Here is a 26,641-nt window from a genome sequence, read left to right as displayed (position 1 = left end):
TGGCAACGCAGAAGAGCTGAGTCCAGTAGCAGAATCACAAACATCTCCGAAACTTCTACTTCCTGGAATGTTCTTAGTTTGGTTTCCCTGTTGACTAGAAAAGGGACTTTAACAGAAAGAGGCACACAATTTGAATAGCAGTTACACCACTAAGAAAAGGCAAAAATCTGAAGTTTTTTGTTCTGCTGAGAAAGAGAATGGAAGATAACTTTTGCCTTTAAAGGCATAAAGCAATTAGAGATTTTCAAGGTGGGTGGAGGACAGATTGGCAAAATCATAGGGACCTTTTCTCAGAATACACTTGAAGGGGCAGGGTGGGAAACCAGGTGCAGAGTTTTCACCAGGGTTAGAGCTCCTAGAATGTCGGAATGGCACATGGTCTGATTTTTAAATGACTCAAATAAAAAAGAAACTCTTGTACAAAGAAGGGTGTTTTAACATTGGACTCCTCTTTCAAAGGAGTCTTATAATTCAGATTAACTAGTAGGAGCAGCCCTTAAAGGGAAGTCCCACACTTCAGCCATTCTTTGACATTATCAAGTACAAGTGAGTTTACTATACTAAGAAAATGGCTCCCAGAAAAGTCAGTGTTCCCATTTTTGGTTTTCATAAAATAGGAATAGATTGAAGCATAGAAATAGTAAGAGGGAAATATCGTTCATCCTTTCTCCCTTCCTATTTCTGATCTGAGTCAGGCCTAGAGTTTGCAAATCCTCATTCCTAAGGCAGGTTGGCCTCTGTCACCCAAGAAATGAGACCTGCATATGGAGAGTGCATGTGTAAACATGGATACTTGGTCTGAATGTTTCTTCTTTCCTTTTGTCCCATAGAAAACATGTCTGAGCCGGGCTCGGTGTCTCAGCCTGTAATCCCACGCTTTGGGAGGCTGAGGTGAGTGGATTGCCTGAGCCCGTAGGTTCGAGACCCGCCTGGGCAACTTGGCGAGACCTCATCTCTACAATAAATCAAAAACTAGCCGGGCATGGTAGCGCGCGCCTGTAGTTCCAGCTACTTGGAAGGCTGAGGCGGAAGGATCACCGGAGCCCATCAGGTCCAGCTGCGGTGGCTGGGAGCGGCCACTGCACTCCAGTCTGGGTGACAGAGTGAGACTCCAACTCAAAAAAAAAAAAATGAAAACATGTCTGAATTATTCTTTACTGAAATATTGCTGAAATTGAAGGAACAAGCAGGAAGGGGGTGGGGGGGAAATCAGGAGAGAGCCACAGCATTGTGCTTTAAGATTCCACCCAGGCGAGAGAGCCTGGGCCTTGTTATTTTAGAACAACACGTGTGTGCAGGCTTAGCCCAGCCTGACTGCTTTCCACGTGTCTAACCCCTTCTACATGAATACTTCTTTCTAGGGCTGGCAGCTGTTCCAGACCTGTCTCTCTACTTTCCTGAATTGAATTAGTCATTGCTTATAGTTAGTAGGACCATATAAGTTATTGTCCAAGCCAGGACAGTTTTGAAGTTGACATGGTTCACCTGTTTATTACTGATTACATCAGACATCAGGTACACATTGGGACTGTTGCAGGCAAGCCAGACCATCGACAACCTGCTTATAAAGTCTGCAAACTATACAAATTAGATTTTGACACTGATTTACTTAACTTTTAATTTGTCCAGAAACACTTTGGAGTTTATTCTACTTATCTATGCCTTAAACAGACTACAGATAATAAAATTTAACTTTCTTGGAGACTTGGGTGGTTGAAAGTGCCCATTGCCATTGTTTGAATCCTGACTCTTAATACTTTGTGTGACCTTAGGTGAGTAAGTGTCCCCTCTAAGCACTCTTATCTGCAAAGTGGTATCATGTGCTCAGCATAGTTTGGGCTCATAGTTTTTTTTTTTGAGTTGGAGTCTCACTCTGTCGCCCAGACCGGAGTGCAGTGGCCACTTCCGGCCTCCACAGCCTCGACCTGCTGGGCTCCGGCGATCCTTCTGCCTCAGCCTTCCAAGCAGCTGGAACTACAGGCGTGTGCTACCACACCTGGCTAATTTTTTGATTTATTGTAGAGATGAGAGCTCGCCACGTTGCCCAGGTGGGTCTCGAACCCGCGGGCTCAGGCAATCCACTCACCTCAGCCTCCCAAAGCGCGGGATTACAGGCTGAGCCACCGAACCCGGCTCGTAGTTCTTATTTGTGATGGTAATGATGTTATGTTCATTTTGTGAAATATGGACATCGCCTGACGATTAATGTGATGATTGTCTCCTACACAAAAGGTTTAGTTTTAGAGCCTAGTTTATATCTTATCTCTTTTCTAGCTGTTGTTAGTCATTTTTCACTGTAATTTTCTGTGAAATTAATAACATCGTTAGAATTGTATGTGACACTGCAGTGGGAAATCAACACATTCAAACTAAGGTGCCACCACCCATCATCCCAGGTGTGTGTGTCATGCTGGATACAAATAGCCTTGAACATTTTGACTCTATCAGTAAAAATGAAATAAAAACTAATTTCCAATCAAAAAGCTAGGAAAGGAACATCAAAGTAAACTAAAAGGAAATATACAGAATGAAATAATAAAAGCAAAAAATAATGAGGATGAGAGTAGAAAAACAGATCAATTCGACATAGCCAAATCCAGTTTGGAAAAAAAAAATAGACCAAGTACAGAATAATTTAACCAAGAATAAGAGGGGAGCAGAGAGAACACACAAATATAAAAAATAGGAATCAAGGGATAGTTTGGGAATTTTCTATTGGGAAAAAAAAGAAATCAGGGAAATAGTTGTTAACAATTTAACAATTAAAGATTTGCATTCCTTATGCAAATAAATTTGAACACCTAGATGAAATAGATATGTTTTTTTTTTTTTTGAGTTGGAGTCTCACTCTGTCGCCCAGACTGGAGTGCAGCGGCCGCTCCCGAACACCGCAGCCTCGACCTGCTGGGCTCCGGCGATCCTTCTGCCTCAGCCTTCCGAGTAGCCGGAATTATAGGCGCGTGCTACCACACCCGGCTAATTTTTTTATTTATTGTACAGATGAGGTCTCGCCTGCCCAGGCGGGTCTCGAACCCACGGGCTCAGGCAATCCACTCATCTCTGCCTCCCAAAGGCGCGGGATTACAGGCTGAGCCACCGAGCCTGGCTGAAATAGATAATTTTTTAGGAAAAAATAATTTATCAAAATTAGTCTCAGTAGAAATAGAAAACAAATTTATTTCTATAGAAGGAACAGAGAAGCTTGTCCAGGAACAAGTCTACAGGAAAATGCCAATCCTAGCTGGAAATCAACTAAACATGGAGACACTGCATAGAAAGAAACTGTTTCAGGGCACACAAACGTTTGTGAAAGTATAATGTTGACATCAAAACCTGATAAAGATAATACACACACAAAAACTTACAGGCTAGTATCACTTAAGAATACAATGTAAAAATCCTAAATAACATTGGTGATCAGATTCTGATACTGCATTAAGAAAATAATACATCATGACCAAGTGTTTTTTTATGCCAAGTATGCAAGCATAATTCACTATATTAACAGACCTAAGGAAAGAAGTCATAATAGTACCACCAGAAATACTAAAAAGGGCTCTGACAAAAACTCCACACCCATTCCTAATAAAAACACTTAACTGTAGGAATGGATAGGCACTTCATTAACATAATACATATGTGCACATCTCAGTCCTAAAGTCAGCGTCTTACTTAAAAGAGAGACACTAAAAGCATTCCTGTCAATGTCAGGAATAAGTAAAGTAAGTGCCAGCTCCACTGCTTTTTAACATTATATTGGCGCTGTTGGCCAGTGCAGTTAGTCAGGAGAAAACAGTTGGAAAGGAAAAAGTAAAATGTTGGGGACATGATCCTATACCTGGAGAACTCCATAAAGAATCAATGATGAAACTAACTTAGGCAGCAAAATAATTCAGCCAGTGTAGCAGGATACAAAAGTAACATTAAAGTATCAATAGTCTTCAAATAATGTAAGTAAATTTGCAAAGCATTGAAAAGAAGAACTGTGAGGGAGCTGGTCCTATTGGATATTAAAACCTCTACAAAGCCTCTATAAATAAGACAGAGCGATACTGGGCACAGACTGGGAAAAAAAAAAAAAAAGATAGAATAGAATGAAATGGAATGTCTAAGAACAGACCCTAACATACGTGGGCCTTTATGAGAAAAATGGTATCTCTAATCACTGGGACAAAAGTGAGCTTTTTAATAACTGATACTGGGGTGACTGGCTAACCATTTGGAAAGGTATAAAATTAGGTCCATTTCTTGTACCATAAATAAAACTAAACTCTAAATAGATCAGAGATCTAAATAATGTATGCAATTTTATATGCACTAGAAGAATGCATGGATGAATTCATCTTTGCAATCTAGGAGGATTTATATGACTCAAAAATCTGTATACAATAAAATAAAATATTGATAAGTTTGACTACCAAAAACCATAAGCAAAGTCAAAAGACAAACGATAAATTGTGGTAAAAACATCCACAACATATACCACACGGCTAATATCTCTAGTATACATTTTTTAAATGAAGAGTAAAAAGACCAATAATGGGCAAAAGACATAAGCTGACTATTCACAAAGATACAAAAGCACTTTCTAAAATACATGGAGAAGATCAACTTTCACTATAGAGGAATATAAATTAAAATTACACCAAAATGCCATTTGTTACCCATCAAGTTGTCAGAATTCAAAAGCTTGACAGTCTGCTTTGGAGGCTGTGGGAAAAATGCACTGCTGGTAGCCATGCAAGATGGTACAGCCACTACGAAGAGGTACTCAACAGTCACAGAGGTATGTGCATTTCACATAGGAATTCGCCCTGAAGACACACGTTGGACAGTTGTTCCATATATATATGCACAGTCGCTGCAGTATTATGTGTGATGGTAAAATGTTGTAAACTACCTAAGTGCCCAGACATGGCAGATTGGTTGAATGAACTGTGGTGTTATCAGCTGTAAAAGCAAATGAGGAAGATCTATATGCACTAATATGAAGTTATTTCTAGGATGTTGGTGAAAAACCAAGTGCAAAAGAATATATGTTTGTAGCAGGCTATATATGGTAAAATACCCACTAAATGTATTTTTTTGTAATAAAGACAAAATAAGAAAGCATACATCCATCTGCTTTTTTCAGGAAGAAACACAGGATAAATCAAAACAATGGGGTGAGTTACCCTATTAGGGAATGAGAGTCAGGGGGACTAAGAGAAAGGAGTGTATTTAGACTTTTGGAATCACATTCATGTTCTCTGTATTAACAAGGTGAAATAAATCAACAAGGATTGGGGTGGGAAACTCCTAAACCTAAATGTAAACAGCAACAAATGTGTTCAATAAACTCACTGAGAAGGAAGAATTGAATACAGTTTCAATGTAATAAAATAACACTGAAAGGGGAAATGAGTCCAACTAAATTTTGAATGAATCCAAGGAATTTGTAGACCAAAAAAATTCTAAAAAGCAAGCAAACCCAAACTTGTTTGTTTTAGTATGTTTATTTTATAAGATGGTATGGATACATCAATTCTGATTTTTTTTTTAAGCGTATTGTAGGACTAAGAAAATCCATAGCTATGATGTTGGTGCCCAGGGTTCTCACCTGAAGTAAGAAGACACAGATGTAAAATAGAGGAAGGCGAGTGAAAGCCCTGTGGGGTTGGCTTGGGCTTGTAGATAACAATGTAAACTCAAAATTCCTAGCATGCATGCGTGTGTACACACAAACACACAGACACACACACACACACACACACACAGGTCTAGAATCATCGTGACTCCAGTAGAAATACAGAACACCGCTAGATCCCAGACTTTGGTTTCTAAAGACCACTGCTTACCAAAAGGAACCGAGGGCTCAAAGGATGGAGAGAGGGAGGTCAGAGGTAAGAACCCGCCACCTCACCAATCTTATTTTCTTTTTTGTGGAGACAAGGTCTTGCCATGTTGCCCAGGCTTGTCTTGAACTTCTGAGTTCAACTGATCCTCGTGCTTCAGCCTCCCAAAGTACTGGGATTACAGGCATGAACCATCGCGCCTGGCCCAAAAACCTATTTTTAGTTAAAAGGAAAACAGTCTTCAACTTATAAATAGATGATAATTCAAGTGGTAAGAGCATGTTTTCCCCTAGAAATGGTATAATTAATTGATTCCCTAGAAAATCCTCAAAAATCTACTCAAGTCCTAGTGCCACTAAGTGTTTTCTTTGGGAAAATATATTTTGAGTCCTAACTACCAACAACAAGCATAGGTTTTAAATCTCCTCCTCTCTCCTTTCATGCAGTTTACAAAATGGGTTGTTCTTCTCTTCTAATTGGAGTCACAGAGCAGGAGAATTGCAGTAGGACCCATGTGGGGACCCTGGTCAGGGCTCTGTAACTGCCTGGTAGCCAACCCTTCCCTCCTAGGATGACTATATTTATAATGGCTTTGCCTCAGGAGGTTTTGGAGGTTCATGACAGTGCCAGTTATTAACTCCCTAGGTTCCTAACCTATAGATCTTTCAGGAGTGACAGGGTTTGTTATCTTTGCTTAACAGGTGCCTACCTTTCTACCGTGAGCTTTCAGTTAGCAAAATGTGGATCCTATGACCTGTTTCTTGACCTATCAGGTGGTGGTAAGGATTATTGAGGAGTGGATCAATACATTAAGATCCCTAGAAAAGAGATGTGCATAAAGCATGACTCCTAGGATGGCACCAAACATGATTTCTGTCCTACAGAACATATTTTGTGTAATGACTGTCTTCCCGATATTTTGATTTTGTGCCGCTTGTATAATATTTACTTTCTCAGCTTTATTTACTTCACTTCTTTCTGTGTTAAAGTGAGTTAGTATATCAGTTTAAAACATTGTGGTGAATAATTCATACCATCCAATAGACATTTCACTCTTAAACAGAAAATCTTAGCAGGGCTGTGAAGTGGAATGGTCAATGATAATGTATATTCTTAATTGTGCTTTGGTTTTCAGTGAATGAAAAATTTAAGAATGAGGGAGCCTTAATATCTTTAACCTAACAGAATGTATTTTGCAGATTATGCCCAGGCAGTTGGTCAGTCCTGAAGATCACAGGCATACGTCATCTGTGATTCTGAAGAGACTTCATTTGTTCCTGAGTGTGAAATAGCTTTTCATTTGAATGGTTCTTTGGGGTTGGCGGCAGGAAAGAGTTCAGATAATTTGTTGTCACTTACAGTTATGTTTTAACTTTATTGTAATGTACTTACAGATTTTCATCATTTTCATTTTTGTCTTTTTCTCTTTTTATTTCTCTTTTTTTCCAGTACTTCCTCCAGTTCTGGTTCCAAGACACAGCGAATATAACCCTCAGCACAGCCTCTTAGCTCAGTTCCGTAACTTAGGACAGAATGAACCTCACATGCCACTCAACGCCACTTTTCCAGATTCTTTCCAGCAACCCAACAGCCACCCATTTCCTCACTCTCCCAATAGTAGTTACCCAAACTCTCCTGGAAGCAGCAGCAGCACCTACCCTCACTCTCCCACCAGCTCAGACCCAGGAAGTCCCTTCCAGATGCCAGGTAGGTTGGAACGTTCAGTGACATTCCAGGGTCAGATCAGACGGTATTGTCACAGTGTCACCAAGAACCCGAGAAGCTGGGTCAACCTGGAGAGGAGGAAGCTTTTCAGCCCTGGTACATGGCACAGTGCTCTTATACTCTTAGAATACAAGTTTTGTTGTAGGGAGACCTCGTGGCCAAGTCAGCAAATGTCTTGATTTTTTTTTTTTTTTGGTGAGGCACAGATGCTTGAATAAGCTGTATTTTTTTTTTTTCTTGTTTTTAAATGGTTTTGGAACAGCTGCATCCTTCTGGGAGTGGCAGAATTGTTACAATCTTTGCTCTTGATAAAAGAAAGAGAAAAAGAGTATGTCTACACATTTGCTGTTATGAGAAATACAACCTTAATTAACATCGTTTTCATACATAGAAAACCCCTGCTGTAAATGCAACCTCAGAAAAGATATTTCCTAAGGGATCGTACCGCCTTACTTAATGAAATTCATTTAAATGGTGATGTAATCCCAAGAAACATACTTTAACAACAAATGAATTGCAACAGAAGTACTAGAAACCATCTGCTTGTTCAACTTAGCAAAGACAAAAAATAATGATCCTCTTTTATTAGCTATAACTTATGGTATAATGTGTATCAAAATAAATGCTTAATTAGGACATTATATTTTTAGTTATAGGTTAATAAGCATCTCAGGGAAAAAAGTGCCAAATTTCTTGCTAGTAGACCTCAAGAAGGATACCCTAAACAAAGATACACTTGATGTCTGCTAACATAGGCAACCATGTTATTGGCCACTTGAAATGTTTTTAAGTAAATTTGAATTCAGTATCAGTACTGAGCCTTCAAAAACTGAAAGGTGGTTCACACTTTATATTGCTTTCTTTTCATGTATTTTTTATGCTCTATTTTAAGCCCGTTTATTTTGCATTGTTTTTCAGTCCACATGTGTTTGGGATGAGGGTGGGAGATGGATTCGTTTAAAAATCAAACTAATATCATGATTTCCTGTGCACCCCACTCCTTCCCTCTCAATCCCATTGGATTTGATGAGCAGGTTAGTGGTGAGGAGATTAGTTTCAGAAGATTTTTGAGCAGTGGCAACCCAGCTTGGGCCCAAGAGTGAACTGGAGGTTACTGCTTGAATTTACACTTTGTCCCTTGCTGTCAGGAGTCAGGCACAGGCCATTGCAATGATTGGAAGATGCTTGTGGGAACATAGAATACCACCAATAATTATCTGGTCCCCTCTTGGTGGTGCTGATGCCATAGGTTGCCAATGAAATTTTCACCAGCTTGTAGGCAGAGACATTCGCTGACTCAGGTTCAGAGGAGGCTCTTGGTCTTCGTTCCTGACTTGAAGTAAAGGCAGAGTCAGCCTTACAGCTGCAAGGAAGAAACTGAATTAAAAGAAACTAGAGAAAGGCTAGGAAAGACATCCAGGGAGGGTCCCTGTAGTCCTGTCTCGGTGCTTTGAGTCATTGCTTGTTAGCAGCTGGATGGTGAATTTCCTGGAATATGGTTCTGCTAGAGAATCCATCTTGGAAATCACTGGGAGTCTCTGAAGGAGCTGTCTTTGTATTTGTATTTGACAGTTGCCCTGAGTGGTCTAGAGTACTTTTCATGATTCCGTCAGGTAAAATTTAATCCCCAGGCCTTTGTCATATATGCTAGATGGGCCTTTGGTAGCCAGTGAGGAACTTGTTTGAGAATGGAAAAGGATTATTTGGGGAAACCTATATCCTTTATAGAAATCCAAGACTTGCGATGGTGTTCTTTCTTTCAGCAATAGATATGTAAACTGATATGTAAATTCTGAAACAGAAGATAATGGTGATAAACTGATTTATTTTATATTACTCAGTTACTAGGTTAAAAAGACTCGATTATTTAAATAGGTAGGGAGAAGGTATTCCTGACAAGTTGATTAAAGTCATAGAAAATTAGCAATTTAAGTCAACAGACTGTAATGAAACTCAGTTGGTAAATTTCCCAAAAGGTTTAATGCAAGAGACTCTGAAGCTCCTTTTCTTAAGTCCAATGTAACTTTCAAAAATTTTCAGTCTAGCAGTGCCGTGGACATGCAGAGGTCCTGTCAGAGTGGATTGTGTGAAAGTATGTTTAAATGCTCTTCTGGTGGCTTTTTTTTTTTTTTTTTTGAAAGCAGAATTTATTAAGAGAACAGAAAAACTCCACAGTGGAAGAGGACCCGAAGGGGTTGCCCCTGGTGGCTTTTAAATGGCATGATCCCAGATAGGTGACTTCTGGAACTGGCGTGATCGTACTTTTCCTCCCCCTGAATTCTCCCTAAAAATGTATGAGATGATGGGATAGTGATACTTCTCAGAAATCATACATCAAGTCCAGTGTGTAGCAGCCAGTTTTTTAATCAGGAAGTTGAAATGGGCACTAGATCTCTTAAAAGAGTTTTGGCACAGAAAAGAATATATGTTTTAAGCATGTATGTTTATTAGGAGTTAAACAATAATTTTTTTTTTGAAACTTTGCAGCTGATACGCCCCCACCTGCTTACCTGCCTCCCGAAGACCCCATGACCCAGGATGGCTCTCAGCCAATGGACACAAATATGATGGCACCTCCACTACCCTCAGAAATCAGTAGAGGAGGTAAAATGAATTGCTACTTTTCCCGCTTATAAAGTCTACAGTTTAGCCGTCTACCTGTTAACCTCTTTCACAAATTTTCATTAGTCTTTAAAAAGAGAGCTATTTGAGAAAAAATAGAGCAAGCACAATGATAAAAGAAACTCAGTAGAAATAATTATTTGTGTAAGTCTTTTATTTAAAGAAATATACTGGCTTAACTAATGAAGACCTGAACATAATCATCTGTTTAGATCTTCCGTGCTTAATAATATCTAATTGGTGATGAAAATGTTTTTAAATGGACAAAATGTAACTGAGAAACACTGCGTCTAACAGTACTTAGTAGAGTTTTCACTGGTGACTTCCAGAACTGGAAGTTCATGTAACTGGGCTATCCAAAAAGTTTCTTTTGTAGTTAAGATGGATATTCATAAGCCCCATTTATTTTCTAGCCTCTATCTCTGTGTATGTAACTGCAACTGAAAAACTAATAGCATTTCTTTCTTACTATGTTTGTTTCTAACTCTGTTACTACAAAAAAAAATTGAGGCACAAGTTTTTCCTCTTCTCACCCTGAATGAAGAACTTGCAAGCAGAACTGAGAAGGTCCTTCCCTCTCTAGTAAAGGGTGGATCTTTGTTTCCAAGCTTTATTATCCTTGGTGGGGACTGGGTGGATGCCTTCACTCTTCCAACTCTGCACTGGCAAGTTGAATAGGCTTAAGCAGGCAGAAAACTCAGGTATATACGTTTGGTAGAATCCCTGAGCATCTGTCAGAAGCCAGGGTGACACTGGCAAATTAAACTGTTTCCAAACAACTCGTGGAGGAACGTCTTCACTGCTGTGGCATGGGTTGTTCAATTTATATAAGGTTTATACAAATTGAAGTTAAAATGCTATTTTACTACTAGATATGTCTTACTTTATTCTCAGTGCTTTTTTATTAAACTCGGAGGTACCTTGGACTTTGCCAGGATTACTTTTTTTTTAATGTACTTAAAATCTGATATTGTCTGTATGATACTATAATGTAGCTATATATCATTATACATTTGTCCAAATCCATAGAATATACAACATCAAGAGAGAGCCCTAACGTGAACTACAGACTTTGGGTGACAATAATGTGTTGGCATAGGTTCACCAGTTGTAACAAATGTACCGCTCTCCTGGGGTATATTGGTAGTGGGGGAGGCTGTGCTTGTGTGGGAGAAGGGAATATGGAAAATCTCTGTACCTTATGCTCAGTTTTTTTGTGAGCCTAAAGCCGCTCTAAAAAAAATCTACTAAAAATTGATCATGTGAAAAAAGAGCTAAAGTAATCCATTGACTGGAATATATTTCACCCCAGTAACCAAATAGCTGTGTAGACCTCAAGTCTCCAAAAATGTTGATGTGGTCTGCCTTCCCTGGATGGGATAGATGTCCCAGAGATGATCAGGGAAATGTGTTGGGGAAAAACTTAGCCGAATATTTCCAATGTTTCACAGCACAGGGACCCTCAGGCTGCAAGTCTTTCTATCTTTTTGCATAATTATGACTCACACAGGATTGCCTTCATCTTGTGTTTTCATTTAATATTTTTCTCCTCCACCATAACTTGTCTTATGTATCCTTGGTGGGAGACTATTTTTATTTATTTTTAAGGATGTGGGGTGCAAATCAGGAGTAGCTCTACAAATGGTCGTCACACAGGTAAAGTTTGGGCCTCCCTTATTTAAAAAATTGATAATGAACTCAAAGAAACGTTCTTAGATGTATAGTATAATATATTTGAATATATGCCTTTTTAATCAGTAAAATGTTTTTAATGCCTTTTTTTATTGGCTCTGTGTTTTACGGTTCCTGATCATCTCTACCATATCCTTTCCGACATTTAATTATGAGCCAACAAATAAAGACTTTGGTTGGGGAAAATACCCTTGTTTCACACATCTTTGAAATTTGTATTTGGGAACAGGATAGCAGGAAAGAATAGGCACAGTATTACTATACTGTTATGAGAATGTGGACCCCGTAACTATTGTTGTTAAAGCTAAAATGTCTGATATGAGGGAACTGACCTGTAAATAGCTTTAAGATTTTCTACTTTTAAATGGCTTAAAAATTTTTTTTCCCTTTAGAATCTGTTTACAAACAGTTAATATTTTCATGAGGAAGGAATATCGGCTCACTCTTTTCTTTCTTTTTCTCTCTCTTTGTTAACCTTTGGTGATTTTTCTAGAACAGTGGTCAGCAGATTACAGCCCACAGGCCAATTCAGCCTGCTGCCTGTTTTTGTAAATAAAGCTTTATTAGAACATGGCCATGTTCATTCGTTACATATTATTTATGGCTGTGTGTGTGCTACAAGGGCAGAGTTGAGTAGTTGTGATAGAGAATGTACAACCCACAAAATCTATCTCGCCTTTCACAGAAAAAAATTTGTCAGCCTGTGACCTAGAAGAATAGTATCTTGAATAATCCTGATAGCCAATGAAAAACCCTCTATTAATGATGGTGCAGCTTTCCTTAAGATTTCGCACTTGTAAATCACCAAAATTTTCTCTTTGAAATATAGAAAATTGAAATGGTAGAATTGCTTAGCAAACAGGAAGACAGTATATGTTTTTAGCTAACCTGTTTAAATATGTAAAGCAACTAATGTATGTGAAGGTTTTTATTTATCATTTTCCTCATTTTCTTTGCCAAATTCTAATATAAAGTGCATTTTTGTATTTGTGAAAGTTGATATTAAGAACACAGAGATGCTTCTCCCTTAGCAGTTATAGTCCGTGTTTCTCATGTAGCCTTGCTTTCTTTTCTTTCTTTGTACACTCAAGACTTCATAAACCTCAGATCATTATATATTGGTATGCTGAAAATATATGGTTTATTTTCCTGGAATCTCTAAAGCGGTGGTACAAGAGGTTTTACTACAGAAGGAATTTATCTTTAAAACCTTTTAGTTGCAAGTGTTTAGAAGCATGTTCTGTTTGGAGATTTGTTAGTCTTAAGAGATTTGACTTAACAAGCTGCATCCTGTCAGTAAAGTTGGGTAATTTCCATTGTTGGCCCATTCTGGGAATGGAGAGACAAAACACACCTGCTCTGCATGACTTAAAGCAAATATAAGGAAGTTAGCATGAAATCTGGATGAGAAAGATATGATTCATTCTGCAAGAATGGCCAGCTGGCAAGATTTCTTCCTGAGTTTGAGAACTGGAGCAAAGCTGGAGCTGTGATCGTTATTGGCAGCTTAGTATGAAGTGAAATCACTTCTTATCAATAATTAGAAGCTGATTAGTATTGCTTTGAAAAGGCATAGGCATATTAAGTCTTTGCCAAAAGTCATTCTGTCTGATGCCAGCCCCTTTGGCACGTTTCCTGACTTCACTTGTTCTCCTCCCACTTGTTTTTTCACTTGTCACTTGTTGCGTTTCTTTAGATGGTGAACCAGGGTCTGTGGTCAGGGTGATTTCCATTTCTGCATATTACGGGACAATTAGCATATTGTTAGTATTCTGCAAATGTCCTTGCTGTGCTTGCTGAGCTGGTGTTTTGGCTATCTCATAGCAATTGGAGAAAATTGTTTTCCAATTAAGGGAGGATGCTGTACTTAGTTAGAAGTCCTGCTTTAGACATCATAGAGAAACTGTTCACATTATAATGGCGATTGCTTTTCCATATCTTCATGCCATGATCATGAGCCAACTCTACAACACAGTTTCAGGTTTTGAGAGCCCGAGGCACTAACCTTGGTTGATAAAACCAACCTTTTCTTTCTTACAGATGTTCAGGCAGTTGCTTATGAGGAACCAAAACACTGGTGCTCTATTGTCTACTATGAGCTCAACAATCGTGTGGGTGAAGCGTTCCATGCCTCCTCCACAAGTGTGTTGGTGGATGGTTTCACTGATCCTTCCAACAATAAGAACCGCTTCTGCCTTGGGCTGCTCTCCAACGTTAACCGGAATTCCACCATTGAAAACACCAGGCGGCACATTGGAAAAGGCGAGTTTTCTCTTTAACCTCTTTCAGATGTTTGTCTCTTGTGTTCCTGTTTCCCTAGAACTGAATTGTTCCTGTAACAAACTAGTGTAGCAAAGACTAGGTAATGTTCATTTGCTACAGTTTGTAAATATTTTTCCAGTTTGTATTATATGGAAGCTCTTATAATCAGTGATTTTTGTGGTCTGTCAACACTCATAATATTGACATTAATTAGTTGAAATCATGATTTGCTATTTTGGGGCACTGTTCTTTTTTGCTATAGAATAAAAGGGCTATTAAAAGTGAATTACAGGTCGGGCACAGTGACTCAAGCCCGTAAACCCAGTACTTTTGGAGAACGAGGCAAGTGGATTGCCCAAGCTCAGGGGTTTGAGACCAGCCTGGGCAACTTGGTGAGACCTCATCACTACAATATGTCAAAAAACTAGCCGGGCATGGCAGCGTGCACCTGTAGTTCCAGCTACTTGGAAGGCTGAGGCGGAGGGATCTCCTGAGCCCAGCAGGTCAATGCTGGCATGGCTGTGAGCATGCTACTGCACTCCAGCCTGGGCAACAGAGTAAGACTCCAACTCAAAAAAAAAAGAGAGAATTACAACCTAAAATTAAAAGCAAATTAAAACTTAATTATATTTCACATGAATATGATAGTGAACTGAAAACAATGAACTAATTAGTATAGTATATTCCTCAGTCTAGGCCAGGTGGGGTAGGGCAAGAAGGGGTATTTAAAATAAATCCTGAACTCTTTTTAGTAGATGTTATTATTTCATAGTAGTGTGAGTGAAACAGTTCTGAAACTTTCAGATGCATTATAAGATTAAGCAAATGACTAAATGTGTGGACATTTTTGGGATCCTGGGTTTCTTCTCTACACACAGATTTAGAGGAGGGCAAACAATAATTGCCTGGAGGTAGATGGAGGGATCAGTGTGAAATCATGATTTTAATAATACATAAGCTGGGCATGGTGGCTCACGCCTGTAATCCCAGCATTTTGGGAGGTGGAGATAAGAGGATTGCCTGAGTTCAGGATCGAGACCAGCCTGAGCAACACGGCAAGACCTCATCTCTATAATAAATCATAAAATTAGCAGGGCATGGTGGTGCATGCCTGTAGTTTCAGCTACTCAGAAGGCTGAGGCAGAAGAATCGCCTGAAACTAGCAAGTCGAGGCTGCAGTGGCCGTGGGCGTGCCACTGCACTTTAGTCTGGGCAATAGAGTGAGACTCTGATTCAAAATAATAATAATAATAACACACATATATATATGCATGTATGCATATTTACATGTATTACATGTGTGTGTGTATGCATAAATGTTTTTGTGTCTGTACGTGCATGTATTTCAGCAGACATTTCTGGTCTGTCTGCTGAAAGGGCCAAGAAGCATAGATACTCACTAGCAATAAGCACCTCTAGTGCTTACATCACCATCTCTAACATCATGTCTCGCCAAGAGCAACCTAACCTCCTTGGGGAAGTAGCTGACCTCAAGGTCGGGACAGGTCACAAGAAGACCCTTGAACATCTTATTGTGGCAGAAAGTAAAGAAATGCCTAGGGAAATAATGGAGCATGTCACGGGAGCCAGCTTGGAGGGGCTTCCACTGGCCAACTCTGTGGCAGTTTGAACATCGACATTATGAAATTCAGTAATAAATTTTAAACTTTTGAAAAACAATACTAATTCATAAGTCCATGCCCATAATAAATAGACAAATGAATGGGAAAGGCTGGTTGATAAATGTAGAACAAGTGCTAGACTTTGCAAGTCATTTTGTAACCGTCATAGTGAGGATCAGGCAAGAATCATCAATGGATGCTAAATATAAAGATAATTTTTTATGAGAATCAGGGTATTTGCATGGTCTTAAAGTGGTTTCCCTCAAACTACCTAGTAGTTACAAGAGAGAATAAAAAGCAATAATTATACAGTGAAGAAATTGTATAATTTGTATTTTAAATATGATTATATAATTGATTCCCTATCTTGACTGGAGGAGCAAAATTGTCATCACCAGTGGGAGACGGATGGGTAACCTATACCTCCAGATGTGAGACCCTGAGAAGGCCATAGCATCACCTGTAGAATTCCTGCTGAGAATGCAAATCTCAGTATATCCTGAGGAAACATCAGACAAACTCAGAGCCAGGAACATTCCATTAAAAAGGGTGAGGGGGAACTGTATTCTTCCAAAACATCAAAGTCAAAAGACAAAGGAATAGGAATGTTTCAGATCAACCAGAGGTTAAAGTCATATGACAGCTGTGTACAGTACCTGACCCTGGACTCGATTCTGTACTGGACAGGGAGAATCAGGAAGATGCTATACAGGAAGATGCTATAAAGGATGTTATTAAGGTCAGCAGGTAAAACGAATATGAATGGTGGATTAGAACGGTGTTAAATGTACTGGCATTGCTAAGTGCACCGTGGCCTTGTAGGAGGACTACCCTATTCTTAGGAAGTACACACTTAAGTAACTAAGGAAATGGTTCAGGAAGAAATTATGTATATACAGAGATATCTATCTACTCGCCATCTGTCTCTATCTAAAACAATCCTGTGTCAGAATAAATACAGACACGCATATATACATAAGGGTGTGTGTGGAGGGGCTGTGGGAGGTAGGGCACAGTGACAGAGCAAGTGGAGTAAATTGTCACAAGAGATGAATCTGGAGAAAGGTCACATAGATGTTCTTTGTTTTGTTTCAAACTTTTCTGTAAGTTTGAAGTTATTTCCAGAATAAAACTGTAAAAACAGTGACTACTATGAAATTTAGAGCAGTGGACCAGATTAAAATATGATTTAATAGGTGCTTAAAAGGCATTCAAGATAGAGTTTAACATTTAATCCTGAGAGGAAAAAAAACCCAGCAACTCTTAAACCAGGAATTTATAGATATTTTCTTAAGTTTTTTTTAAAGCTGAATTACATACACATTTAATAATGAAATGCTAGAATTTGGATTCATAACATACATAGATAATTTCTTATGGTCTTAAGCTTCTGAAATTGTATATAAACACAATTTTGCATACATTTGGGAGGGAAGGGTATATTTTTCGTTAAATTCTAAAGATGACTATTACCCACAAGTAGCTAAAAGCCATTTCCTCTTAAAAGATTCTGGAGAAAATAAGGACTCTGGGAATGCTGTTATTTTAAATTGTTCCAGATTTCCTGAGTAGTATACTCAAATGTAGAATTATGGATAATGGAAATAAGGCAAGATTATCATTATTTACAGATGATATGATTGATTATTTGATGATATGGTATGATGATATGATAATTATTTACATATGATATGGTATTCTTTTTGAGTTACAGTCTGAGTCTGTTGCCCAGACTGGAGGGCAGTGGCACAATCTCGGCTCACTGCAACTTCAACCTGCTGGGCTCAGGCGATCCTTCTACCTTAGCCTCCTAAGTAGCTGGGACTACAGACACACGCCACCATGCCCAGTTAGTTTATCTTTTACTTTTGTTGAAACGAGGTCTCACCGTGTTGCCTAGGTTGGTCTCAAATTCTTGGACTCAAGCCATTCTCTTGCCTTGGCCTCCCAAAGTGCTGTGATTACAAATGTGAGCCTCTGTGCCCAGCCTCTTGGGACAGATTCTTGAAGTGAAATTAGTAGATCAGAAGCTCTTGATATATTTTACCAAATTACTTTTTAGAAAGTTTTTATTAATTCACACTCCTACCAGAAGTATGTGAGTGCCTTTTCCCCAATATTATGGACGGGTGTTTTATCTGTCCAAATGATTTGATTATCTATCTAGAAACCTCCAGAGAATGTTCTTTTAAAATTATGTAAGTCAATTTGCTTTAATCTGGTAATAACCAGTTAGAAAATAGAATGGTGGGAAAAATTTCATTCCCAGTAGCCACAGAAAACAAATTTGTTGGAAATAATCTGAGCTGACAATATGTGAGAATAGCATAAAGAAAATCAAATTTTACTGAGAGAGAAAGAAAATTTGAATAAATAAATAGGCAGGCTGTGTTCCTTAAAGGAAAGACTTAATATTGTGAGAACATTTTAAGCATATTAATTTTTTATAATATAATTTATAGTTTAAAACAATTCTTGTCAGAATCAATGTTTTTTGAAAGTTGGATAATGTATTCTGAATATTCCCTGGAAGATTAAATAAGTGAGAATAGCCAAATTATTTAATCGAAGAGTAAAGAAAAAATTCTTGGCATTATGGTTAATGCAAATGTTGTAAACCTACAATTAAATCAATGTGTAGACAAACAGTAGAATAAATTAGACTATCCTATATATAAAAATTTAATGTATGTTAATTTTAGCATAACAAATCAGTAGTCTTTTAAGGTCCTGCAATAACAAACATAGCTTTTGGGGGCTGGGGAAGAAAAATCCTGACCTCATACCTATGTACAAATAGATTAATGAGTTGAATTTTTTTCTTGAGTTGGAGTCTCAGTCTGTCACCAGGCTGGAGTGCAGTGGCATGCTTTCCATCAACCGCAGCCTTGACCTGCTGGGCTCAGGTATCCTTCTACCTCATCCTTCCAAGTAGTTGGAGCTACAGGTGTGCGTTACCCGGCCCACTTATTTTTTGATTTATTGTAGAGACAAGCTTTTGCCAAGTTGCCCAGGCTGGTCTTGAACCCCTGGACTCAGGCCGTTCTCTCACCTTGTCCTCCCAAAAAGCTGGGATTACAGGCTTGAGCCACTACAATTAAGACATTAAAAAGGATATATATATTTGATTGGAGAAGTAGAAAATTTTCAAAGCATGAAAAGCAACCAAAAGATCATAAGAGATTTGACTAAAATATTGCAAGCCCCCTGTAGGTTAAAAAATATACCATGAACAAAATTAAATGACAAGGGACTCACAGAGAAACAATAAATAAATTATTTATATCCTTCTTATATGCACAGCTCATCACAAAATTAAAAAAAACAAACAAACACTAAAACCCCAGGGGAATGAATAGGTAAGAAATATTAACAGTGAATTCACAAGAGAAATCGTTTAGTAAGAGCATATTCTGCCTCACATGCCAATTAAACAATTATTTTTCAGCCATAAATTAGGGAAATTTTGTTTTTGTTTTAAGCTCAGATTCACTGTTGGCATAGATAAAATGAGAAAGTCACTCACACACTGTGGTGAGGGTGTGAATTGACACCATTCTTCTGGAAAGTCATTTTGCAAAGTGAATCCAAAGCTTCGATCTAATGATTTAACTTTCAGGACTGTCTCCTAAGGATACCATCGAAAATTGTCCAGAGACATTTGTCATGGCATTGTTACTATAGCAGAAAAGTAGTCTCAACCCCTCCTAATGGGAGAATTGTTTAAAAATTGTTACTTCCTTACAATCATGCAGATATTTTAAATGTCTGCAGAGAAATTTTAGTGATACCCACAACTAAATACAATAGTGCAGCATTGACTAAGCCATGCCAGAATGACCTGCAAGGTGAATGTCTTGAAGCCACATGGCATCTGACTCTGTTTGCTGGGTGACCTGTGTCAAATAAACTATTAACAGTTACTGCCTCTGGGTCACTAAAGGAGTGATAATATTTTCTGCTACTTTGTATGTTAATTTACTTTCTGAATTTTTTTAAATGAAAATTCATCATTTTTATAGTTAGGAAAATCAGTAAAACACACTCTCTTAAGTTTTCTCTACATCAGGCCCAAAAAATGGGCTTCTGCCTTAGCAGCTATTTAATTGTTACCAAAGTTGTAACCACTGTGTGTACATCTAAACACAACACATATTTTGTATGAGACAGTAGTGCAGCATTGACTAAGCCATGCCAAAGTTCCCTGCAAGATGAATGACTTGAAACCACCTGGGATCTGACTCTGTTGGCGGGGTGGCCTGTGTCAAATCATCTCCCTTCATGGTGCGGGGCTTTGTGAGAATGGGTTGTTTCCCCTTCTTCCTTTTTTTAAAGGCTGAGTAAGATCAATTTCCTACACTTTTGGCACCCTAGGTCTCCCAGGCAGAAGTTTAGAGCAGGTGGTAGTTCAGTGAGGTCCAGTTTCACACAGTATGAATTATTTTCTAGGTTTTTAATACTGGACCTTACTTCTTATACCTCCCCGTAATGCTTCTTCCATGTGTGGCTTTCTAGTTTCTCTGTATCTCTTGCTCCTTCCTTCTCTCAACCCTAAAATTTTCCAAACAGCTTAGCTGCAGAATAAATGCCACAGAGCTTTTATAGTGAATATATAAAATCCAGATTTTATGTTGTATTTCTAGAGCGAGAATATACTTTCATCCATGGCCAGATGGGCATTAAACACTTATCAAGATGAAATCGCTATACTTTCTTATTCTTTTTAAGAGACTTTGTTCTATTGTTTTCTAGAAACCTCCTAGACATGCTTGTTGACATGTGGACATTGTATTAACCAATACAGTTAGCTAAGATTTTATCAGGCCAGGCGCGGTGGCTCATGCCTACAATCCCAGTACTTTGGGAGGCCAAGGTGAGAGGATTGCCTGAGCTCATGGGTTCGAGACCAGCCCTGGCAACGTGGCAAGACCTTATCTCTTAAAAAAAAAAGTTAGCTGGACGAGGTAGCGCATGCCTGTAGTTCCAGCTACTCAGAAGACTGAGGCGAAGGATCACCTGAACCCAGCAGGTCGAGGCTGTGGTGGCCATGAACATGCCCCTGCACTCCAGCCTGGGTAACAGAGTGAGATTCCAACTCAAACAACAACAAAAAAGATTTTGTCAGTTGTGCAGGACTTGGAGAATATCTAATAATCAACATTTAGATCCATGTAAAGTTATGCTTATATGTTGAGGCTGCCCAGGGGCCTTTCAACTATAAAAAATGACCATAGCCGGGCTCGGTGGCTCAGCCTGTAATCCCATGCCTTTGGGAGGCTGAGGTGAGTGGATTGCCTGAGCCCACGGGTTCGAGACCCACCTGGGCAGCAAGACCTCATCTCTACAATAAATCAAAAAATCAGCCAGGCGTGGTAGCGCATGCCTGTAATTCCTGCTACTTGGAAGGCTGAGGTGGAAGGATCACCGGCACCCAGCAGGTCGAGGCTGCGGTGGCCGGGAGCGGCCACTGCACTCCAATCTGGGCGACAAAGTGAGACTCCAACTCAAAAAAAAAAAAAAAAAGATCATAACCAAATGATATGCTTTGTCTTCCCGCAGGAGTTCATCTGTACTATGTTGGAGGGGAGGTATATGCTGAATGCCTTAGTGACAGTAGCATCTTTGTGCAAAGTCGGAACTGCAACTACCATCATGGATTTCATCCCACTACTGTTTGCAAGATCCCGAGTGGGTGTAGTTTAAAGATTTTTAACAACCAAGAATTTGCTCAGTTATTGGCCCAGTCTGTGAACCACGGCTTCGAGACGGTCTATGAGCTCACAAAAATGTGTACTATACGTATGAGCTTTGTAAAGGTAGGTAAGCTCTGATTCCTCTAGCCAGGGTTTAAACATACTTTCGCTGTGCTTTTTTGCAGTATGTAAATATATCCTCTTGATAATATGTCCATATTAGCTGACTTATTTTCTCGGCATTTTAAAACTTTAACAAGCATGTCAATTATTAGAAGAATATCATTGGGATATAGGAGTACTTTCGTTAAATGTCAGTAGTAGTACACTTGAATAACCTTTTCCTTATTCACATAGCACTATTTTAGCTATTGTAATACCATTAGAATATGTTATATTATACATTTAACATGTAATTTAAATGCATGGTTATTTTATGCGATCAATTGGATAAACACATCTTCCTTTCTTTTCATTCTTTGTTTTTAGTTCTTTTATGATGGCAATGCTTGTTTCTGTTTCAACAATAAGCAAAGGATCTTTTTGTAAAAATAAAAGCTCTTTGCACTGGAATTATTTTTGGTTGGTCAGATTTTTTTAATGGTTTCGGTAAACCTCATGATTTTCTTATAATTCAAAAGTAATAAGGTCATTCCCCAAAGATATATAGATGCCTTAACTCTAAGATTGCAATATAAGATTTGAGGAGGGAAAAGCTTAAAGAGATTGCACATAATAATTGATCTCTTTCCTGCTTCATCTTCTGCATCTGAGACATAAAAACTTTTAGATGCACATTGAAATCTCAAAAAACTTTAAATATCTGATTAGATTTCTTGAGTCCGTGATTTATTTAGTAACTGACTGACTTGTCCCTGAATTCTCAAAAATAAATTTTTCATCCTCTGCTACTTTGAGAAACAAAACTAATTATATATTTGGGTGAGGCAGTCACCTTTTATATCCTCTTCAGAAGCTCACCAAACTTGTTGTTAAACCTGTTCTGCAATGTATTTATTCCGGAGGATAATTTTGGAGACTCGCTTTGTTAATCATCCTTTAGATCAAAGATATCTTCTCCTGAATATAATTATTTTTTCCTACATCTTCGAATCATCTTAGCAGATCTTCAGTGTGTTCTCTCAGCATTTGTTTTCTTGAAATATACGTTGAGTTATTTGCCGCAGAGTCCAGTACCTCTTTAGTAGTAAGGGAGGCTTTCTGCCCTTTAAAAGGTTGACCTATATGCTGTGTACATTTGAGACTACAAAGATCTTTCTCATTCATTTTTAACAGTCACCGTTTAATTTTGACTTGGAGAGAACTGAATGATAAGTATAGCCTTGGAATACAATGACGGTGATATAAAGTTTACTAGTTTAAAAAGCCATGACCCCCCCCCCCCCATTTTTTTTTTTTTTCTTTACTTGAGACCTAGCTCAAATGATTTTTAAAACTAAGCACAGTGACTTGCCAGAAGTGTTTTTTTAAGTTTGTTTTTATGGGTGTGGGGGAAAGACTAGCTCTTGAGAGTCAAGAGACACAGGCTGTAGTTCTAGCTATCATTTTAACTGTGTGATTACGGTGCAGATTTCTTCGTGGTTCTCCTGTTCATCATCTTTAAAACGGGGGTGGATGGAGTTGGGAACTGTGATCATTATTACTGAGGCCCCTTGGTGATTCCACTCTTGAAGGTCCACTCTAGAAGAAATTATGACGCTAATGTTCCAATTAGCTTTCTCCTCAAACTCATTTCACGTTGATTACCCAATCAATTTTAATTATTTTACCTTTGTACAATCTTAATAGTTTACTTTTATTCAAGTAAAAATAATCTTTACACTAATAAAAAATATTTATAATGCCAAGCTATGCATTCAACATTTATTATATTTCACTCATTCACAAATATTTAGCACTCTTTCAGAGAAGTAATACAAAGCTGAAAAGGCACCTGAAGTCTATCTTCAGTATGCTGCTATGGGCTAGCATATGTTTAATTATAGTACAGTATGAAAAACACTGGAATGGAGGTGATACAAGACGTAGTAGATAGAGCTGGGAAGTTGGATTTAGAAAGTTGAAGATAAACAAATATTATGTAAAAACTCCTGCTAATATGGTACAGGGCAGCTGCTTATCATGTATTAGCTACCAAAAAAAAGCACACTGTTTTCACATTGTTCTCTAAGGACTGCATACCTTTTACCCTCTCCCGCTCAGCATTTTAGAGAAATGCTATAGAATGTTTTACTGACAATAAAAGCCAGTCTTGCGCTATTAAGATGATCGTTTTTGTATGTTAATATAAAACATATGTTTTATACATTATTTGCACCTTAAACAATCCCATGTCTGAAAATTCCAAGTCAGTCCCCCTGAACATGTGTTTATTTCTAGATCTTCAGGGCTAGAGTCATGGAGGTAACCTGCACATTAATCTGTCAATTAAATGTAGGAGTTTTTTGATATATTTACAGATGCATGGGCAGACATACATATATACGTGTAGTTCATATATTACTGCTTTCTCCTGAAAGTTCTGATATTCGGATACATTTCTTGAAACCACTAGGGTAGGGGGGAGGCAGAGAGAAACAAAGCCCAGCCTTTTCTGACATTCCTCAGGAAACAAGGCCCCACCGGTCTATCATGGCTCAATGGTCCACCATCCCCTGTACCAGAGAGTTTTTTGCCTTGCGGTAGCAAAATTCCTCTTCTGTTTTTCCTAGTGACTTTCTTCCATGGAACTTTATCATCCTACTTCAGTAATTCTGAAGATGTTGGGCAAGCTACCTGCTTGAACAAATGAATGATGGAATCTATTGATTGAAGGCATGGCTAGGTGTCAGTAATGACTTTTTGGATACTTGCATCTACCCTTGCAGTCTGGCTTAGAGATCGAAAGATCAAGAGCTCGGGGTCCAAATGAGTGGCTGAATAGGGAAGAAATGAATCGTCGGTCCGTATACCCCGGCTTTTCCTGATGGTTAAAATGAGAATGTAATGATAGCTAGCTACTACATTACTCTCAGCAACGCAGTGGGCCATGAAAATGAAAGTTTATAAGTGTCTTTATTAAAACAACTTCTGTAATATGTTTTAAAACCTTAGTTCCCAAGACCAGTAATTCTTAAATCTGGAATTCACGGATGGACTTCGGGGAGCTAACACCCATCCCCTGAAATTGCCTGCCCAATTATGTGTGCGTTTGTACACGTGTGTGTATTTTTTGGTGGAAGCGGTCCACGCTTTAATCAGAGTCCCCGATGATGTGAACTCTTTGTACGTAGTAAGTTTAACCACTGAGTTTAAAACAAATGACCTCCAATGTTTTCTTCTAGGGCTGGGGAGCAGAATACCATCGCCAGGATGTGACTAGCACCCCCTGCTGGATTGAGATACATCTGCACGGCCCCCTCCAGTGGCTGGATAAAGTTCTCACGCAAATGGGTTCACCTCATAATCCCATTTCATCTGTGTCTTAAACGGCCTCAGGCTTCTGCCTCTTGAAAACTATTGAGCCTTGCATGTACTTGAAGGATGGATGAGTCAGACACGATTGAGAACTGGCAAAGGAGCCTTGATAATACTTGACCTCCGCGACCAACTGTTGGATTCAGAAATGTAAAAACAAACCAACAAATCCCTTGGTAACATACTGTTGATATCAAGAACCTGTTTAGTTTACGTTGTCACATTCTATTGTAAAATCAAACGAAAATGCAGATGTTTAGCAGGACTTTGTGTATAGTTAAAGGAGAGATGGCCAAGCCAGGGACGAATTATCTACTAGAAAAATGGTCCTAAGAGATTTTTTGTGTGTTTGGCACTTTAGAGTCATCGTTGGGCAGAAGTTGAGCATTAATAGTCTTTCTGAAGTGTGTTTTTTATCAGGTTTAGAGAGCCCAGGTTGAGTCTTCTTTTCATGGGGTTTCATAATATTTTAAAACTATTTGTTTAGTGACGATTTTTGTTTAAGTAAAGGTTAATCTCGACGATATACCTAATAATCTTTCTAAAATTGTGTGCTGACTATACTGCTGTTGGAATAACGTTAGGCGTATGCTCTTTGCTAAATATGTATGTACAGAATATTTGGAAGTTAAGAATTGATTAGACTAGTGAGGTTAGGAATATCGAGGCGGGTGGGGGGGGCGGGGGTGAAAACCGCGAATGTAGAATATACTGTAAAAATTCAGCTGGTTGCTTTAACGAAACAATCTGGTGTCTGAATTTTGCTGTGTTTCAATTCTTTAGAGATTTTATCTTTTTTTCCTTTTTTTTTTGGCATTCTTCTATCCCATCCTCTTCAAAAAGCAGTTATGCAGCTGGTTAATTCCTATAACTGTGAGAGCAAATGAATAATTCCTGCTTTTCTGAAATTAACTGCCTGTATGTTTCAGTACCAATTGTATGGCGTGCTTGAGTTTAATAAGCAGTTTTTATGGAGTTTACAACACAATAAATAGGCTTTAATTTTCAAGTGAATTGTTTGCCAAACCTAGTAACTCTGTTAAATATTTGGAGGATTTAAAGAACATCCCTGTTTGAAACCATTTCAAGCCTTTTTAATTTTTTTGTACTATGTTTGGTTTTATTTTTCTTCTGTTAATCTTTTATATTCACTTACACTCTCGTACATTGAGTACTTTTATTTCAAAACTAGTGGGTTTTCTCTACTGGAAATTTTAAATAAACTTGTCATTATTGCTTACTTTGATTAAAAATTTGTCATTTTCTTTCTTCGCCTATTAGATCTTAGGCTCAGTAAAGTATACTCGTCTTTTGAAGGTTTTTTCCCTCAAATATTCTCTCCAAACACAAATCAGTTGCTAATACAGAGACAGGGACACCACCACAGCATGAAGAGGACAGAGTCACTTTGAAGTCAGAAAAGAAAGGTCATGTAGAACTTGAAAAATTAAGAAAAGCCTGGCAAAATCTAAACATACGCTTTTGAATGTGAGGAATTAACAACAGCAACACTTTTTGGTGGGGACCACTCAGTCAACTGAAAGTGCCAGCATCTAAACATTGGGTGAGGATGTAAGAGTGACTGTGGACCAATGTAGAAAGGGGAGTGAGGACCCAGAGGGCAAGAAGAGAAAAGATAGTTTTCTCAAACCCCTTGGGGCTGGAATGATCCCAACCTTCATCTATGCACCACCCCCCCCCCCCAAAAAAAAAG

The 26,641-nt window shown here is 38.5% G+C and overlaps 1 protein-coding gene across 3 annotated transcripts in view; it reads left to right on the top strand.

The window, feature by feature from the left end:
- Positions 1-26,167, top strand: part of SMAD1 (SMAD family member 1) — a 72,808-nt gene extending 46,641 nt beyond the window's left edge. For all 3 annotated transcript variants that reach the window (XM_021719283.1, XM_008071513.1, XM_008071514.1), the window contains 5 exons: positions 7,284-7,541; positions 10,047-10,163; positions 13,914-14,135; positions 21,317-21,573; positions 24,795-26,167. In XM_021719283.1, the coding sequence (XP_021574958.1) occupies positions 7,284-7,541; positions 10,047-10,163; positions 13,914-14,135; positions 21,317-21,573; positions 24,795-24,938 (998 nt within the window). In that variant the 3' untranslated portion in view covers positions 24,939-26,167. The remainder of the gene's footprint in view (positions 1-7,283; positions 7,542-10,046; positions 10,164-13,913; positions 14,136-21,316; positions 21,574-24,794) is intronic.
- The last annotated feature ends 474 nt before the right edge of the window (positions 26,168-26,641 follow it).

This window comes from Carlito syrichta, unplaced genomic scaffold (genome assembly GCF_000164805.1).
Source record: "Carlito syrichta isolate Samal-C Ts95f unplaced genomic scaffold, Tarsius_syrichta-2.0.1 Scaffold314352, whole genome shotgun sequence".
Taxonomy (NCBI): Eukaryota; Metazoa; Chordata; class Mammalia; order Primates; family Tarsiidae; genus Carlito; species Carlito syrichta.
Note: the sequence above shows the minus strand (reverse complement) of the source record. Positions and strands in the feature narration are given on the sequence as shown.